The 18,240-nt window shown below is 46.6% G+C and overlaps 1 protein-coding gene across 7 annotated transcripts in view; it reads left to right on the top strand.

Annotated features, from left to right (window-relative positions):
* Nucleotides 1-248: 248 nt before the first annotated feature.
* Tbc1d1 (TBC1 domain family, member 1) overlaps nucleotides 249-18,240 on the top strand; it is a 195,182-nt gene continuing 177,190 nt past the window's right edge. For 2 of the 7 annotated variants that reach the window (NM_001310611.1, NM_019636.3), the window contains exons 1-2: nucleotides 4,204-4,449; nucleotides 17,332-17,840. In NM_001310611.1, the coding sequence (NP_001297540.1) occupies nucleotides 17,424-17,840 (417 nt within the window). In that variant the 5' untranslated portion in view covers nucleotides 4,204-4,449; nucleotides 17,332-17,423. Of the gene's footprint in view, nucleotides 614-3,331; nucleotides 4,450-17,331; nucleotides 17,841-18,240 lie in introns of those variants that run through there. The other 5 variants (XM_011240758.3, XM_011240757.3, XM_006504037.4 and 2 more) reach the window with 5 other exon arrangements.

Raw genomic sequence — 18,240 nt, forward strand, 5'->3', positions numbered from 1 at the left:
GCAGGATGACACACAGGCTAAGATGAAGGGGATCCTGCAGGGTGGAAAGTTTATTCAGCTTACCCACTTTGGGTGAAATAAATTGATTAGCTGCGAGAACTCACAAAAAGAGTCTTGTTGAGCTTAGCTGAATGCAAACTTTCATAATGAAGGATGGTGTGCCACCCGTCCCATATGTTTCCTGTCCTGTGCACTGTCTTGTGTTTCCTGCTCACTCTCATAATGTGCTCAGATAAGGAGTGGGAACTCCACACGAAGGCTGGATAGTATCAGAGAGATGCACAGAGCATGCGCGTAGAGCCGGGAGAGGCTGCTGAAAAGGGAAGTGGAGCTAGCTCGCAAGAGTTTTATCTGCTTTGTCCATAAAAGGAGATCAGACACTTCCCAGAAGCCCTGTACCCGGGCTGGAGTGTACATTCTGTCTGTTTTCACTCCACATAGATTTATGTTGCCCCATCCTTAGCAAATCCCAGTTCTTCACGCAGTCAGTCAGACTTCGGTTTACCCGAGTCGCTGAAATTCAAAATCTGCCTGCTCTGTTTAACTTTTTACAACACAGTTTGTCATTCCTGGACCTTTCAGAAAGTAAATTCAACGAACCACATCGAGGCAGGTCAGTGGGTATGGCTTTGCTCTTGATTTTAATCTGTTTTCCTGTCATGAAGGATGGCTCTGGTAGCTAATTAAGATGGAAGGCTATGACCTGGGTTTCTCTTCAGAAGCGAACCTTAAGCTGGCACTGGCAGGGTGACAAGTCAGTCAGCTGGGAAGCTGCCTCCTTCCAGTCTCCTATGTTTACCCACTGACCATGGACTTGCTCAGGAGCCTGGCCACCTCTGTGTCCAGAAAGCTACCAGCAGGCCATGAGAACCATTTTGTCAACCTAGGATTCTATCCAGTGCCGTCTTTGCTTTTGTTTTTACTGAGACCACTTTTGGAAAGGGACCATTGATTAAGAACTCTTACCTTAACGTGCACATTTTGAAACTAAGTATACATTTATTGTGAACTCTTACCTTAACGTGAACATTTTGAAACTAAGTATACATTTATTGTGGCAATAATTAGGATTTGATTTCCTCAGGAATATAAACATTTTAAATACCTATATAATAGATTTAGTAATAGCCAGGTTTGGTGTACATCTGTAATCCCAGCACTCCAGGGCTGAAGCAAGAGGATTTCAAGTTTGAGGACAGTTTAGACTCCGTAGTAAAACCCTGTCTCAAAAAGGAAAATCTTCTGTTATTTTGTTTTAAATATTATTGTTTTGGGGACAGAGTCTCCTATGGCCCAGGCGTCCCTCAAACTCCTTGCCTTCCTGCCTCTACTTCTGTTTTGCTAGATTCCAGCAACCACCCTTGGTCTATGTGGGTGTCAAAGCCAGCTCTTCACACAGCTTAGGCATGCAATCTGAACGAGCCACATCCCTGGCCCCTGTCATTTAAAGGTCTTCTTTCTACATTAGCCAAAGACTAGATTTAAAAGTGCTCCTTTTACGTTTTAAAAGCCAAGTGGCCTCTGTTTTCTTTGTCTCTGGGCTTTCTACTGGAAAGGTAAGTTTTATTTTTCTGGAGCTTACAGCTATCTTAGAGCTGGTATTAATATTGCTAGTATTTGCCAATAAATAATTAATTATACTGCAAGTGACTAAATTTGGAGCATAGGAATGACTCTCTAGAGGGAGTCCTAAAAAGAATGCTGTACTCAGAGGTTCTGGGGGCAGGGAGGCAAGTGAAGAGATTGTCTAAAGGCAACCGAGCAGCATCCATGGCTGATAGAGGTGGCTTTTATCCATCAAGCCAGCAAGACAGTCTATCCAGGGACCTCTGGGTCACTAAGGCCATCTAGGAGCCCCTGTGGGGAAGAGCTACACACACACACACACACACACACACACACACACACACACACAGAGTCAACCAGCCCAATGTCATCCCATAGCCCAGAGGGAACTCTGCTGCTGCACTTCAGTCTCAACCCCTTAGAGATGGCCTTAGGGGCTCTGTTGGAACTCCTGTGCCTCAGGAGGAGGAGCCACTTCCTTCCTATAACAAGAACGGGTGCAGGTGGGTGCCCAGAGCTTGGCTGGCACTGCTCACAGTGAGACTACAGATTTCTCTTCCTGTTTGACAGTCTTTAACTCTGCAAACCCCACATGCCAGCCTTGATCTAGAGATTTTACTATTTCTTCCTGAGCTGCTGGAACCCAAAGGGTGAGGCAGGCAGGCTGTCTCCTGAGGTCTACAATAAGTCAGTTAAGGGTTGTTTTTTTTGTTTGTTTTTTGTTTTTTGTTTTTTGTTTTTTTTTTTTTTTAAAGTTCCGAATTCTTTATTGTGTGTCTGGGAACTAGAAAGGTGATGTAGAGATAGCTGCCTGGTGCCTGGTACATGGGCACAACACTTCCCCAGGCCAGGTCAGGGTTAGCATGGTTTCTTGCCTCTAAGGTATACATCTCTGAGCTGGAATTTGTGCGAGCTTATGGGGGAATGAACTGCTCCCCCTCCTCCCAGCACCAGCTGGAGCCTGGACTACTAGGCTACTCTACCCAGGCACTGCCTTCCTTTACCATCTGGTCTCTACTTGACTGCTAAGCCTTCCTGCACTCCAGAATCAAACGTTTTGCAGGGAGGAGGTGGCAGGGTGAGGACAAGATAAGGGAAGGAAATGGTAGATGAGGTGGCTCTGGCCCTATTCTGTAAGCATGCTCCAGAAATTCTCTGTCCCTTCTATGGTGGAGACTGCCAGGCAGGGTAGTTAAGCAATAGGTCCAAATGTGGCTGGGATGCTCCTTCAATGGCTGGCATGTCGCTTGTCTTGACGTGGTGACCTTCTGGAAGTAGCCATGGTCTGTAGGCCACAGAGCGGGAAGGACAACTTAACAATGGGGTTGAAGATAAAAGCATGAAACAGTGATAGTATGATGCTGAAGACGATAGAGTTTAGCTGGATAACCTGATCTTTTCCTGCGGAGCATTTTCCACGAACCAATCAACACTCTTTTCCTTAGACTATTCCTGGCTATATCTATTCTCATTCATTCTCTCTCTCTCTCTCTCTCTCTCTCTCTCTCTCTCTCTCTCTCTCTCTCTCTCTCTCTCTCTCGATCTGAAACTAGGAAGACAAACTATGGTGTAATAAAGAATGAACTAACCCCACATGGCAGCTACGGAGGGCTCTAGATACAATCCAAGCCACGTGCACCGCTCACTTTTCTTGGATCCCTTCTGCTCTTTGGAGTGAGTCTGCCTCTTTAACTTGCGGGAATGGTGCTTTGAGAGGTTTCTGTGGCTCTCTGGCGTGCACACAGACGCGCAGTGCGTGCGTGTGTGTGCTCCGCACGCAGAGAGGGAAAAAGCGCGCGGTCCGGGCTCTGCGTCACTCCCCGCACCTGGCCAGAGATGGGTTTAGTAGAGGCTAATCCGCGGAGGGCACTTCATCCCGGGTGTTTCTCTGAGTCCCCGATTTTGCTGCCTGGAGTGCCAGCGTCCCATCCTGCTTCGGTTCCTGGTTCCCCCCACCAGCCCCCATCCTGCCATTCGACCCCAATGCAAGAAGGATGAGGCGGGGGAAGGGCTGGTGGCTGGGTGGCCTGCGGGTACGCTGCGCAGTGATCTCCGGGTCCGTTTCGGAGGGTGCGTGCAGAGAAGCAGGATCCCTCAGGGAGCGCGGGCTCCGCTGCCACCTGCTGAGAACCTCGCACGCCAAAACAGCCTCGGGCAGGGCTACCTGCTATAAATAAGCGGTCAAGAGCCCGGTGTGTGACCACACATCCCGCCGGGAGGGCCATAATCACTTGTGAGCACGCAGGGAATATTCCGGGCCAGGACTTCGCGCTGAGGCTGGATGGGGTGGCGATGCTTGCACCTTCCCCGAGCTCTCGTGGGGTGGCGCCTGGTGGCCCCTGGGCGGGCTGAGGATGGACCGCTGGGGAGCGAGGGGAGGGAGGCCGCGGAGGACCCGCACTGCAGCAGCTGTTGCTCGCCTGTGACTCGCCAGTCTGGGCCGAGTCGCCTAGCCAGAGTCGCTTGGTGCGGAGGGGAAGGGAGGGCATCTACTCCTGTTCTTGGCTCCCGGGGGACTCACTAGGGAGATTCCGGCTGCTGTCCCCCTCCCCCGCCTCTGCTTTCCCCAGCGCTCGCCCAGCCCGGGAGGAGGAAACGCGAGCGAGCCGCGCGCAGACACCTCCTCCTCCTCCTCAGCTGCTGTCGCCGCCGCCGGCCACACCGCGGTGCCTGTTGCTGCAAGCCACCTCGGACCGACCGTCTCTTCAACCCGCAAGAGAAGCAGAGACTGTGGAGTGGACCCCCACCCCAGCAGCGTGGGGCGGCAAGAGCACAGCCAGCTGAGGACCATGGACGCCCCGCCCGCCCAGGCCATCTTCTGGGTGCCCGGGAGCACCTGCGCGCCCTAGCTCAGCCCGGAGTTCTGAGCGTGCCACCTCACTGGTAGGTTCCACCTTGGGTCCTTAGGGTGCGGGGCAACCCTCCACTTCCAGCATGCCCCTGAGCTCCCTTGCTGCAGAGAAGGCGCGGTCCCGCCACCCAAGGGCGTTGCTGCCGGGTCTCTTGGGGTGCTCTGGTGGGGGAGGGGGAAGAGGCGGGATTTCAGAGCTACCTTGTTGTCCTCTGCTTGGGGGTGGGGGGGGGGGGGAGAAACCTTGATGCTTTCTGCGCTGCGACGAAGGTGCTCAGGTCCCCTGCTCCTCCTCCTTGCATATCCCGCCCCACTCCCTCCCGCCAAATATCACCGGGGCACAAGTGTTTGTAAGGCATCCAGCTCGGACGAGGCCGGTCAGAGTGACCCCAGGCCGCCTTTTGAAAGTTCAGGGTACTTTGCAGCGGTAACTTTGGCAGCTTCTCGGTGCACGCAACATTTCTTTCTATGGGCACATCCTGTGCTGGTCATTTTGAAACCCGGCTTGATTGTTTCCTAGCAGCTTCCGGGTTGCTACGTGAGTAAGAGGCTCACTCTAACTTCACAGGTTGCTGTTCTCTTCTTTTCTAAAAGATGTGTCGTTCTGTTTGAACCCCACCTAGGTGTGGCGTTCCTGGTTGTGATTTTATTTTAAATGCCTTGTTCTCCGGAAGTTGCTTAAAAAGGAAAAGAAATTGAAAGTGATGAGTGTTTCTCTCAGCAAACATCTTCAGCGCCCTGGTACTGATGATGGCAGGCATTCACCTCCTACGTACAACCCTCCTTCGTCCTCTTAGTGGCTGCAAGCCGTTCTTCTATTTAGAGCCAGGTGTTAGAAGGGAATTTTTGAATGACCTAATTTAAATGGGTCACACCCAGGAAGCTCAGCTGTCTCTACAAGTCTAAACTTCTAAACTTTTTGCGTTGCACCTCCATGGGCAAAGATCCCTTTTAAGACCCCCTCGATGTGAAGTGGGATTCCCATGAGTTGGAGAATGGCCACACTTAGGCTTTATTGTTTGTGGAGCCTGCTCAAGGTGGGAGGGGTGGGATGGGAGAAGGAGAGGGCAGCTGTACCCAAAGGTAGGAATGTATCACTTTTCAGGGTCTCACTACCTTGCCTGAGAGCTCGCTGAGGCTAGCGAGTTCTTTTCTCTTTTCTCAGCATTCACGGTGCCCCCCTTCTGCAGAGTCAGTTCCTCCCTGGGAACCCTGAGGACTTTCTTAAGGAACCAGGAAGAGGCATGAAAAGTACATAAACGGGTGGGTGCTTTGCAAAACTCTTAGCAATGGGAAGCTGAGCCTCTGATGTGCCTGTCTTTAATGTTCGTTCCTATCAAGTTAAAGGGACCAACTCTCTTAAGTTTATCTGTAAGAAACCATTGATGTGCCGTGAGCTCTACTGTGTGGTAGATGCTGCAGTGAGTTAGCTGGTACCCCATAAAAGGCTGCATGTATGAACTAATGACCAAGGGACCAAATGTGGTGCAATGGACAGTCTGAAACCAGCAGAGGACCATTAAAAGGGATGCTTTTGGGGGGGGGTGTGGATTTGTTCAGTCATTTACAAACCCATAGAAAAGGGGAAAAGCTTTGGTGTAGTTATGACTTATTAATACCAAAGGAGAGCTTTGCAGTGGGCCTCCCTGACACAACCTACCCTTATCTGTCCCAGGAGAGCTCGAGGGTTCCCTGATAACCCTTCTAATGTATAAGAGCCTTCTAACATACAAGTCCCAGTACCCGAGGAAACCTGGAGGCGATGGATGGGTGTCTGGAGGAACACTGACTGCCCCCCTAGCCCTTCACTACCTAGCCTTTGTTAATCTCTGATCCTTCATTCCTGGAAGACCTGGACTAAGAAGGCCCCAGCCGAGGTGCAGAGCCAGGTGTTGGTGGGAGCTACTTTGTGACCCATTATTTTCTAGGGTGTGCCCCTAGAGAAGGACTAACTGATGCCCCTCCTTCCAACAGCTATTTGATAGACTAAGGGACAGGAGGACAAGAAGGATGCTTGCAGGGTGCTGTTTCAAATGTGCTTCTCTTAAATCAGCAAATGAAAACTTCCAGAATTGCCCCCATCCCAGTAGGCCCCAGTGCCCAAAGTTTCTCTAGTCTCAAGAAAACTTAAAACACTTACAGACACCTGTGTGTGTGTGTGGTGTGTGTGTGTGTGTGTGTGTGTGTGTGTGTGTGTGTGTGTGTGAGAGACAGTTATTTTGCCTTGCTCTTTCTGTGTCTGCTTTCCTACCCTTCTCAAGTTTAACGACTGAGGTAATCCTAGAACTTGATCTGTCCCTCATCCTTGTCAGGCCTGTTCCTTGCACATTAAACTTGGAGAAGCACAATCTGTCCATTAAAGTGACCGAAAGGCTCCAGCAGCAACCAGGGCATGCAGGATTCACATCCCAGGAGCGAATGACACGGACTTTGTCTTCAGAGCTGCTCCTCTGCATGTTGCTTTGCCCTCCTTGCGCCCCCCTCTCCCCATCTCCTTCTTTCTTAACTCTATACATCAATGAAAATATTTTAAGAGAAGACTCTTCACAAAAGACATGATGGTTTCCACAGTCAAGAGTTTTGATATTTTTTCAGTCAAAAATTCAGTTTGATAGGTTCGTAGATCTAAAGGCAATGGACCTCTTCTCAGACTGCAAATATATAGGAAAGTTTTAGATTGTATGAAATAATCCTGATACTTAGGCTTCAGTGAGATCAAGGAGAGTGTGGGAAATATGTCTTAGTACTAACAAATACATTTAATGCTGAGTTTGATGGATATGGAGATAATAGCAACCAGTTCTCTCTTACAAGATAATACCTATCTTGGGTGTGGTGGTGTGTGCCTGTAACCCTTAGTACTCTGAGAGGAAGAGGCCCAGAAGGATTAAGGTCCATTTTGGCTATGTAATAAGTTTGTGGCCTTCCTTGATTACAGGCCATTGTAGCCCTAAGCCTCCAAACCAACCAACCAAACCCAACCCAAAGATAACAAGTTCATTAAATTTCAGCAAATCACTATTCACTTCTTAACAGGGTGGTACACACCTGCAATTCCAACTACTATAGAAGCTGAGGCAGGAAGATGGAGAGTAAGACAGAATTTCATTTTAAGACAAAATATTGCTTAATGAAAGGCAAAAGGGACTGGGGATATAGCTCAGTTTTGGAGTGTTTGCCTAGTATGGATGAGGCCCAGGGTCAATACCTAGTATAAAAATAAAAACATAACAAAACAAATATTATATGGAATAGATGGATCTGTACTTTGCAAGCAAGACAATATTTATGGGCTTGTCAGAATTTATGAACATAAACATTTAGAGTACTTAAAACATTCCTGGAACCTAATTAAAATTACTGCCATTTATTACTATGCTTATTTACTTTATATCTTAACTCTGACATTAAGCTTGAATTTCTAAGGCCATGGAAAATGCAGGTAGAACAAACAAGCCACCCCAACTAGAGGATGCTTGAGGGGTAACCATACTATTTGAGTGAAAAGAACAGGAGTTGTACACAAGACAGGTCGGGATTCAAATCCCGCCTTCCCCATTTATTAGGGAGGTAACCCTTTCTGTGAAGTAGGAAGATAAAGCTGAGCCCCTCAGTTGTGGCAGTGCAAAAGGGCCAAGAGGTGGTTAGCCACAAGTGTCCCTCCAGCAATGAAGGGTAAGCATGAACCCAAGAGCCAAAAGAACCAGGTTCAAATCCCGATTCTGTACTTAAGCATTTGAACTTGGCAAGTGCCCTCACAGTTTCTTCACTCAGTTGTCTATGGTGGCAGTGAGTTAAGTCAGTTGGTAGCTACACAGCACTCTTTTGTGTTGACTGTTGTTACTACTCAAAGGAGACAGGCAGGAGGGAGGGTTATTCACAACCTGTATAACAAAGTGTAAGATAATATCGGTAGGGTACAGGACTGGCTTCAATGAGCTCTGACTTATGTAAGAAGCCATTCCAAAATGTCATCACTTGACATATCAAATTAGAGAGGCATACCTCGACACTCAATATTCAAGATGCTGAACAGGTTGGGAATCACAGGCTTCTGTAACTCCATGTCCACCTCTGTAAGGACCATCTTTATCTGATCACTGCCCTGGCTGGGGCCGGGAGAAGTGACAGCCATGGTGTCATACTGTGTGTAAGCGGTGGTCATACTGTGTGAGACTGGAGTACAAGGTTGGAATGCAGTTCAGCTCAGACCCACTTGATTTAAAGAAAGCACTGACTCATAGGAAGAGAGTGGCCCTCAGGAAATTTCCTGCTTCTTCCAAGGTCCCCCAATAGCTAATTGATGTTGGCTATTTCTTAACCTGGTTAGGAACTGGAGGCACCCCACACCCCTTTTCTCTGCCTCTTTCTTTTTTGTCTTAATTGTTTTTTGTGTGTCACTAAAACTCAAATACCTGAGGCTGGAAATTCTGATGTTCAAGACAGGGACTCAGTGTATAGCCCTGACTGTCCTGAAACTCACTATCTAGACCAGGTTGGCCTTGAACTCACAGAGATCTACTTGCCTCTACCTCCCAAGTACTAAAAGTAAAGGCTCGCACCATCATACCCTGTTGCCTGGATACTTTTTAAAGGGAGGTGGGGCGGTATTTGGCTTACATTTCTGGTGAGGAGATCCCAAATGCCCTATGTGTTGGTTCGTTTTTATCAACTTGACACAAACTAAGAATCACCCGAGAAGAGTGACTCTTGATTCAGGAGCTGTCATCATCAGATTGGCTTGTGGGCGTGTGGGACATTTTCTTATTTGCTAATTGATACGGGTGGGCACAGCCTCTACTCAGGTGGTTGTAGGCTATATACTAAACCAAGCTGAGCAGGCCATGGAGTGCAAGCCAATAAGCCGTATTCCTCCATGGCTGTGGCCTCAATGCCTGCCTCCAGGTTTCCATCATCTTAAGCTCTTTTCCTGCCTTCCCTCGTTAGTGGACTGCGATGTTGAAGTGTAAACCAAATCAACCCTGTCCCCCTCAACATCGCTTTTGGTCAGTGTCTTACCACAGCAACAGGAACCAAACTAGGACATCAAGGAACAGACATGTTGTAAGGGCACCCTGACTGCAACATAACCCCGTGAGTAGCATCACACGGCTGAGGGTGTGTGAGGAGTAGAGATCTTGAGTGACCAGGGGAAGTAGCAAAGAGGGGATGGGATGGACCGGATCCCTTTTGTGAGACCCCTTTTGTTATTCTTGCAGAAGTAACTCACCATGAGAGGAGTATTTATCTCTTCACGACAGGGGGGAGGGGACTCAATCCAAACACCAAACACCGACACTAGGCCCTGCCTCTTAAAGGTTCCAAACCTTTTTTAACACCACACACCACCACTTTGAGTGCCAGTCTTCTTGAACATGACCCTAGGGCATTCACTCAAACCACACTGAGCCCTGGTACCCTTCTGCCAGGATTTGGGCAGATGACAGCTGAAACTGCCTAGGCTGGCTATTGAAAAGTTCCATCCTACCCTCTGTGGTTTGCTGGGATGGGGTGCTGTGGAGCCAGGAAGAAAGAGGGTTCCCACTGTGCAGCTGGCACAAGAGAAGTGCACTGGCTTCTCTTGTTCTTAGCATTCGTGTACTTCCCCCACATTTTTGTTCTTCAACCTAAGACGGAAACAGCTTTATACCCTCACACAATGTGGAGGACATTTGGTATCCTGCATTATGGAAATTGCAGTCACCAGATTTTTTAGAAACAGAAGAAACTTGGAGATGATCTCATTTTATTCTCCTATAAGAATAAACTTCAGATTCGGAGACGTTAAGAGACTCGCTTTTTTAACTTCACTCTTGAAAGTGTTCTCATGGGGGAAGTTGAGGTTCTTTCCAGCCTGTGGATAGGAGTCAGGGGCTTGGACTGTCCCAAATCTGTCACTTAATTTAGACAAGCCACTTCTCTAGAACCTAGTCACTTCGTTTCCTATATGAGGTAAATTCCTAAATGGCTTAAAAGGACCTGGCTCTCTTTAAAGTTTTATGATCCTAAGTGCATCCTTTCAGGGGTAGCAGATCTCCTTAACAAGAGTGTTGAAAGGGTTTCTGGAAAAGCATGCTCTTGTGTTTGGGTGGCTATGTTTAAAGATTATCTGGGAGGTTTAGGCTTGCACACATGTGACTTTACTAACAGGATCCTAGGAACAGGTGGAGATGTTTACTGCTATGGGGACAAGACAGAAGGGACCTCACAATAGGTAGTTCACTTGGGAGTTTGAAATGCAAGTGTTAATTCCTGAAAGTGAGGTGACTTGGGATAGTTCTGAAAACAATGCGGTGATTTGCTAATATTATGGGGTATTTCATTTATTTCATGACACTTTTGATTGAAACGTAATATGATCATTTACCTAGCCTAAGTTATTCTGAATCTCGTTGTGCTATTTACTTTTCTTGTTGCTGTGACAAAATATCAAGCAGAAGCAACTGAGGTGGGGGAAGACCCCATTCTGGATCACAAGCTCAAGAAATACCAGTCCATCATGGTGGCCAGAGTTGGCCAACCTGTGTTGCTGTGACTGACAGGAGGAAAGGGGCCAACCTGTGCTGTGGGAAGCATGGTGGAGCTCTTTACATCCTGACAGAATGGGAAAAGAGCATGGGTTGAAACCAGAGGTGGATATAGCCTTAGTGTCCTGTCCCCAGCAGCCAGCTGACTTCTGTCTCCAGCTGCTGGGCCACACATCCCAAAGATCATACAATTTCCCCAAACCGCAGCACCCACTGCTCAGAACAGGAGCCTGTGTGTGTCAGTTGATATCCAAAACGCAACACTTACGTTAGAATAATCTGAATTACTCAGAAATAATTATGTGTGATATTGCGCTTCAGTTTGATTCTTTTTTTCTGAGCAGTATTAAGGTCTAACCGCTTTCGCCAGGAGCCCACGCAGGTGGCTGGAAAGGGAAGCATCCAAAGCATTCAAATGCTTTTGCCAAGAAAATGGCAGAACTAATTCGACGAGTGATTGTTCACTGGGAGGCTGAAATGACAAGAAAGCGGAGACGGATTCTGTCATGCTTGCTGCCACCTGATTTATAAGTGCATTACCTAAAATAATTGATAGACCTCAGGTCTGCCCTTTGTGCTAATTCTAGAGTTTCTTTAAACACGTCTTGAGATTAACAGCTGTCAACGGTTAGAACTTAGGGCAGATTCAGTTACCGGGCTGGATGTCAAGCCAGGCTTTTACCTGTAAAGGGGGAGAGAACATCACTTACTGGATTATATGAACTTTTAAGGCTACCTGTTACATGAAAGGCTGTATGCCAGAGTAGAGGATGAGAGGGAGAGACTCCCACTTTCATAAAATATTTTCAGGTATATATTGCCTTATTGTTACACGGCTATCTTTATGTTTTAAAGATAGCAATATTTAAATAAAGTAATATTGCTTTATTGTTGGAGGTTTGAATATTTAAAATAAATAAAAAAGCCAACCTATAGCACTGGGGCTTGAGAGGTTCCTCAGTTAAGAGTTCATACCACTCTTTAAGAAGACTAGAGCCTGATTTCCAACACCCACTTTGGTTGCCTCACAACTGCCTGCAGCTCCAGCTCCAGCTCCAGGGAGACCTGATACTTTTGACCTCCAAGGGCCCCTGCATTCATGGGCTCATACCCACATACACACACATACTTAGAAATAACAAAAATACATCTTGAAAATTAGTTCTAAGCTATGTTCAAAATACAAAAATGTTACTTTTAGAATACATGCATATATATGGATGTTCATATATATGAAATATGGGAAAACAGAGTAAAGAACAGACTTCATTTTGATCTTAGAAAAGGTTTAGAATTTGAATATTGATTTTTTTCTAACTCCAAACTTTAACAGTTTATAAAGCTTGCAATCCTGTTGAAGGATGCCTATTCAGACTCTTAAAGTAAACACAATGACAAGCCTCAGAGTTCAGTAATGGAAAGGACGTGCTGCTGGCGGCTCTGAGCTACTGGGAAGAAAGAGGCTGTGGTTGCTTCAGCAGTGATGCAAATATTTAGGTTGGAATCAAAAGATGAGAGTGGGGCTGGTTGAGAGATGATTCTTCTCTGTGGGTCCCTCATGTTTCTACACATCTCCCGAGCAGGGATACCAAGTGCCTTTGTTCTGAACTACATCTCTCATCATGTTTCTGCCATAAACATCTACGGTTGATAGAAACAGTGACTTCCTCTGGTGCAAGGTGGATGTACCCCTCCCCATAGTGCAGTTCTCTAAGCCCAGCTTCTTTTACTGGAATTCACTGTGACAGGTATCATCTGGACCATGGAAGTTGGGAAATTAACATCAATGCTGACTCTGGTCATTGCTGTTGGTCCTTTACCTTCCACGCAGGAAACATTTCTTTTTTTTTTTTTTTTTTTAATATAAGACAGTTCGTTAGGTGCGGTGCTGCCTTTTTTTTTTTTTTAAGATTTATTTATTTATATGTAAGTACACTGTAGCTGTCTTCAGACACTCCAGAAGGGGGAGGTTGTGAGCCACCATGTGGTTGCTAGGATTTGAACTCCGGACCTTCGGAAGAGCAGTCGGGTGCTCTTACGCACTGAGCCATCTCACCAGCCCAGGAAACTTATTTCTTCCCTCAGCAGTTGAACTGTGAAGGCTTGCTTATCAGCTACAAGTATATTCATGTGCACATACCCACACACATATGCATAAGTGTATGTGTGTGGCCCCTTACAGTCAGTGATAAGCCTGATGTTCCAAAGAGGGAAATGGAACAGCATGTACTGTGGCACCAGGCCATGAGAAAGCACATCTTAGATGGTGACTATCTTAAGAGTCAAAAAGTGTGTGGAAGAGGACATTAGAGGGGATATAAGGCGGGGGAGTCCAAGAGAATGTGCATGTGTGGAGCTCATGGCCCGTGATGACTGGTAGAATAGCCGAAGCGTTCCCTAGGGGAGGGAAAGGTCAGATATATTTATATGGTAGAGTCAGAACTGATGGGATCGGGGAGGAATCTCAGAGCCTGTGGCCAGTACTGTCATATCCATCCCTAACGCTGAAAGAAGGTCCAAGTGGTAAAAGCTTGGTCTTTGAGAAGCCATTTCTGGGAGATGATGGGACTGTTAAAGGTGAGCCTTGTGGGGGGTGGAGAGGTATCTCTAAGATACTTAAGATGTGCCCTTGAAGGAGATGGTGGGACCCCAGGCCCTTCCTTGTCCTCTTGTTTGTTTGTGTGAATTAAGTGATATATCTGCCATACCTTCTTGCTAGAATGTCGTCTCTTAAGAGTAACAACATAGCCAACCTGTCACAGTCTGAAGGTCTGCAGTCTTAAGGCAAAGCAAAGCTTTTCTCATTCTAAGTTGGTTGTCTCAGGCATTTGCCCTAGGAGTGGAAAGCAGTGAACAGTGTGACTGGACAGTGATGCTCTTTGCTGAGATGCAGGGGGAGAAGTTCTGGGAAGGGGGGATGAGCCTGAGTTGTAAAACAGCTACAGTCAGGCTGAGGTGCTTATCAGCAAAGAAGGTGAGATAGAAGTAAGAATGGCTGATCTTGAACTCAAAAAAGTGTCTGTGAGGAAAAGATATCTGGAAATTATTAGAGTGTCTATGGTCAGCTCATTTTGTGTATGGGGTTAGTAGTCAGGAGAGTACCCTCTGGGACCTGATACAAATTCTCCTGTGTCACTTTGTGACAAGCTCTTCAAGAACTTTGATCTCCTGGTTCATAAGAGTAGCTTTAAGACAACACATAGTGTGCGTAAAATTGCCAGTAATATTATTTGGATGTGTTTGTTGGCACCAAAAGATAATATTGTCTAAAGAAAAAGCAGGTGTAATAAGGGGAAAGAGTAGGGTCCGAGGTCGGGGGCCTTCAAATAACCTGAAAAGAAGCACCTGGCAGGTAAGGCAGGAGCCAGAAGAGTCTCAAGAAGGGGAGTGTACAAAGGCTGGGGTCAAGTAAGCTCTCGCCACGCAAATGTGAGGACCAAATTTATGAGAACTCTCATACATGCTGGCTGGACATGTAATTCCCTGTAATCACAGCCTGCGAAGGAAGGCAGAGACAGGGACCCTCAGAGCAAACTGGTTATGGAAACTAGCTATATTGGGAAGCTCTGGGCTTGATTGAGAGACTTTACCTAAATGAATTAGCTGGAGCAGAACTGGAGGATGACTGTCACCATCACCATCTGTCCTCCATGTACACTCCCACCCACCTACGTCCACTGACACACATGCAAACACATGAACACAAGACGTATGATAATGGGGAAGAAATAAAAAGAAGAAGGGAGGTGTGGTCTGCCTGGAAAATCCATCCGAGGGAGCAAGGCACGTTCTGGATTTCACAGCCTGGAAGACCTGAGTGGCTTTAACACATAGATTTCTCAGTGTCACTCCAGTGCAGGGGAGAATGCAAGCAGAAATGGATGGGCAACAGAGAGAGAAGGCAGCAAGAGGAAACACCTGGGAGAGATTTGTGTGAGAAAATGAAATGGAAGGCTTGAGGCAGAGGGTGGGTCGATGTCAAAGAAAAATGTCCGTCTTTCTCATCCTTTGTTGTCATCAGCCTGTGAGGACAGGGGATGATTCTCTCATACTTTAAGATAACCAAGAGGCTCCACTCTGTGTCAGACTCAGTGTCAGGTAGTTTAAAATATCTTTGAGGAGGCCCTACTTGAATCAGGTGGTGGGGAGTCAGAGTGAAGAGGACAGGACCAGCCCCTTCTTGGAGATTCTCCTGTGTCAGTCAATACTCTACAGGGAGGCACGGACACAAGGCTGGGTCAGGGTAAAGGTGAATAGAGGTTACATGCTATTGGCAGTTGAGTTTAGCACAAAAGACCTTTGCCATCCCCTGGGATGAGCTGTAAGATGCATCAAGGGTAGATGCTGATGATACAGAAAGGAAGTTAATCAAGAGAGTTTGGGTTTGGAAAAGATACTATTGACATCTGTTGGTAAAGTGACAACGGTTAAAGAGTGGGCTTCCAGTGAGCCAAGCAAACTAATCTTTAGCTTAGTGTTTAGAATGTGAAAAGTACAAGCATATGTTAATAGAGTATGAACTTATAAGCCTGAGCCTCTCCTGTGTAGCCTGTAGTTTTGTGTGCACTGCTTTGTGTTCCTGGCTGGTTGCACACACACACACACACACACACACACACACACACACCCCTACACCTGCCCAGGAGCTATCTTGGATTCATGGATAAAAGGCACACACACACTTTAGCTCATTTTAAACTGGCTTATTGGTTCTGTGGCTAGCCCTTACCTTCACTCCTAGCTCTACACCTCTACATCTGCCCTCAGCTTAGTTGCCCAGTTACCTTCTCTGAAGCCCATTGATCTTGCTGCCCAAGACACTTTTGAGCCGCTTTCCCTTTCTGCCTAGATTTTGGAAGATCTCCCCTGTAGCTCCAAGTCTGTCCTGTCTCTCTCCCCCAAGTATCTAGTTGTTCTTCCTCTTTCCTAGCCTGCCTGAACCTGGAAGTCCTGCCTCTTTCTTTCTGCCCAACCATTAGCCACTGACATCTTTATTGATAGATCAAAAACCAACTGGGGGCAAGGACCTTCAGCATCAGTAAACACAGATTCTTGATCAAAGCGTCAGAACCAACCCCCCTACACCTGTGGTTCTCAACCTGTGGATCACAACCCATTTGGGGTGGTCACATGTCAGACATCCTGCATATCAGACATTTACATTATGATTCATAACGGTTGCAAAATTACAGTTATGAAGTAGCAACAAAATAATTTTATAGTTGGGGTCATCATGACATGAGGAACTGTGTTAAAGGGTCACAGCATCAGGAAGGTTGAGAACCATTGATCTAGACAGACTCCAGAAGAGCCCCTTACATGTTGAGTATGGGAGACTCTGCTTTGCCGAGCCCATACCCATGTGCTCAGGTATGTCTCAGTTTCTTTCCATCTCCTTTCTTTCTCCTGATGCTAGTGCTTGAAATTTATATTAAAATATCGTAATAAATGCCACCTCTTGGTGCTGGAGAGATGGCTCAGTAGTGAAGAGCAGTGACTGCTCTTACAGAGGACCCAGTCTGGTTCTAAGCACCCACATGGAGGCTTATAGCCATCTATAACTCTAGTATAACTCTGTGTCCTTTTATGATATGCATACATATATTCAGGCAAAACACTCATATACATTAAAAAATAAACAAAAGAAAACCCCTTGAGCTTTGCTTCATAAATCAAAGTTAAATAAGATGAGTATGTCCTGGGACTATAGCTCAGTGGTAGGGCAGTAGCCAAGAATGAAAGAGGTCCTAGGTTTTTGTTCAAAAAGTCAATTTGAAATTATTGTAAGTGATTAGGTCAACTGTTAAATGGGTCTACTTCCGAAAACTATAAAAAGGGGTGGCTGATACTTTTTTCCCCTTACAGGATTCCTTTTGGGGGTGGCAAATTGTATTGTCTTTGTAAAATTCCATGACATAATTTTAAAGTAATCCACCAGACTGTAACTGTCAGAGCCAGCTCATTTTCTCCCGTGCTCTTAATATATGTAGTGGGGTGTGTGTGTGACATGTGGGAGCTGGGAGCTAAGCTGAGGTCCTTCATTAGAGCAACATGTGATCCTAACCTTGGAGCCATCTCTCTAGCCCCACCCCCTGCACCATGCGCACCCTGACAATAGGAGGCTCATATTCTCCAACAGATCCCCAGGAGGGTCTTTGTGTCCCACAGTGAGTGAGTGTGACAGTTACACCCTTTTTCGGTGTAACTGGTTAATTTTAGGTGTAATACAATGTCAGGAAATCTCATTCTAGGCAGAGTTTAGTTGAATGAGTATCCATTTCTTCCTATGGTTCGGTTTCAGACTGTTAAATTCTGGAATAACAACGCTGCAATCAGCTATCACTGTGGCTTCATTAAATTCTAATGCCCTGTTTTCTTCTCCCCCAGGATTCTGCCCTCAGAAGCACGTGAAATAGATCACTTCATTTAAAGTAGGAAAATAGTAGCACGTTTTCCTGGCTCTCCAGACCTCTCCCAGGATGGAGGCAATCACATTCACAGCGAGGAAGCATCCGTTCCCTAACGAAGTCTCCGTGGACTTCGGCTTGCAGCTGGTGGGCTCCTTACCCGTGCATTCTCTCACCACTATGCCCATGCTGCCGTGGGTGGTAGCCGAGGTACGAAGACTCAGTGGCCAGTGCTCTAAAAAGGAGCCTAGGACAAAGCAAGTCCGCCTTTGGGTTTCGCCCTCCGGACTGCGGTGCGAGCCTGACCTGGAGAAAAGTCAACCATGGGACCCGCTCATCTGTTCCAGCATCTTTGAGTGCAAGCCTCAGCGTGTGCACAAACTGATTCACAACAGTCACGACCCGAGCTACTTTGCTTGCCTCATTAAGGAGGATGCTGCGCACAGGCAGAGCCTCTGCTATGTGTTTAAAGCAGACGATCAAACAAAAGTAAGTTGAGATGGGGATCAAAAGATGGGCGGCCAGAGTTTGTGCGGTGCCAGAGTCGGGATGCTCGTTTCAAGTACATGGGGAGTAATGAGGAAACGCTGCCACTATACAGAGATTGCTTAACAGAATTTGGGACTTAAGGGGGCAGTTTATAGTCCCTTTTTGTCGAAGGGTGTTTATAATGTATATTTAAAACGATAAGCTTTGGGGTTCAAGAATTCAACAGAAAAAAAAAACCCGATTAGATTTATAGATAAGAACTAAATTGTCAGGACTCTTGTTCCTCAAGGCTTTTGTTTAGAAACTTCAGTGTCTCTCGAGTTGCAATGTGTATGTGAGCCATGGGTGATGGGGGTTAAAGTAAAAAGAAAAAAGAAAAAGAAAATCATGGCCCAGTGCT

The sequence above is a fragment of the Mus musculus genome, chromosome 5, assembly GCF_000001635.26.
Source record: "Mus musculus strain C57BL/6J chromosome 5, GRCm38.p6 C57BL/6J".
NCBI lineage: Eukaryota > Metazoa > Chordata > Mammalia > Rodentia > Muridae > Mus > Mus musculus.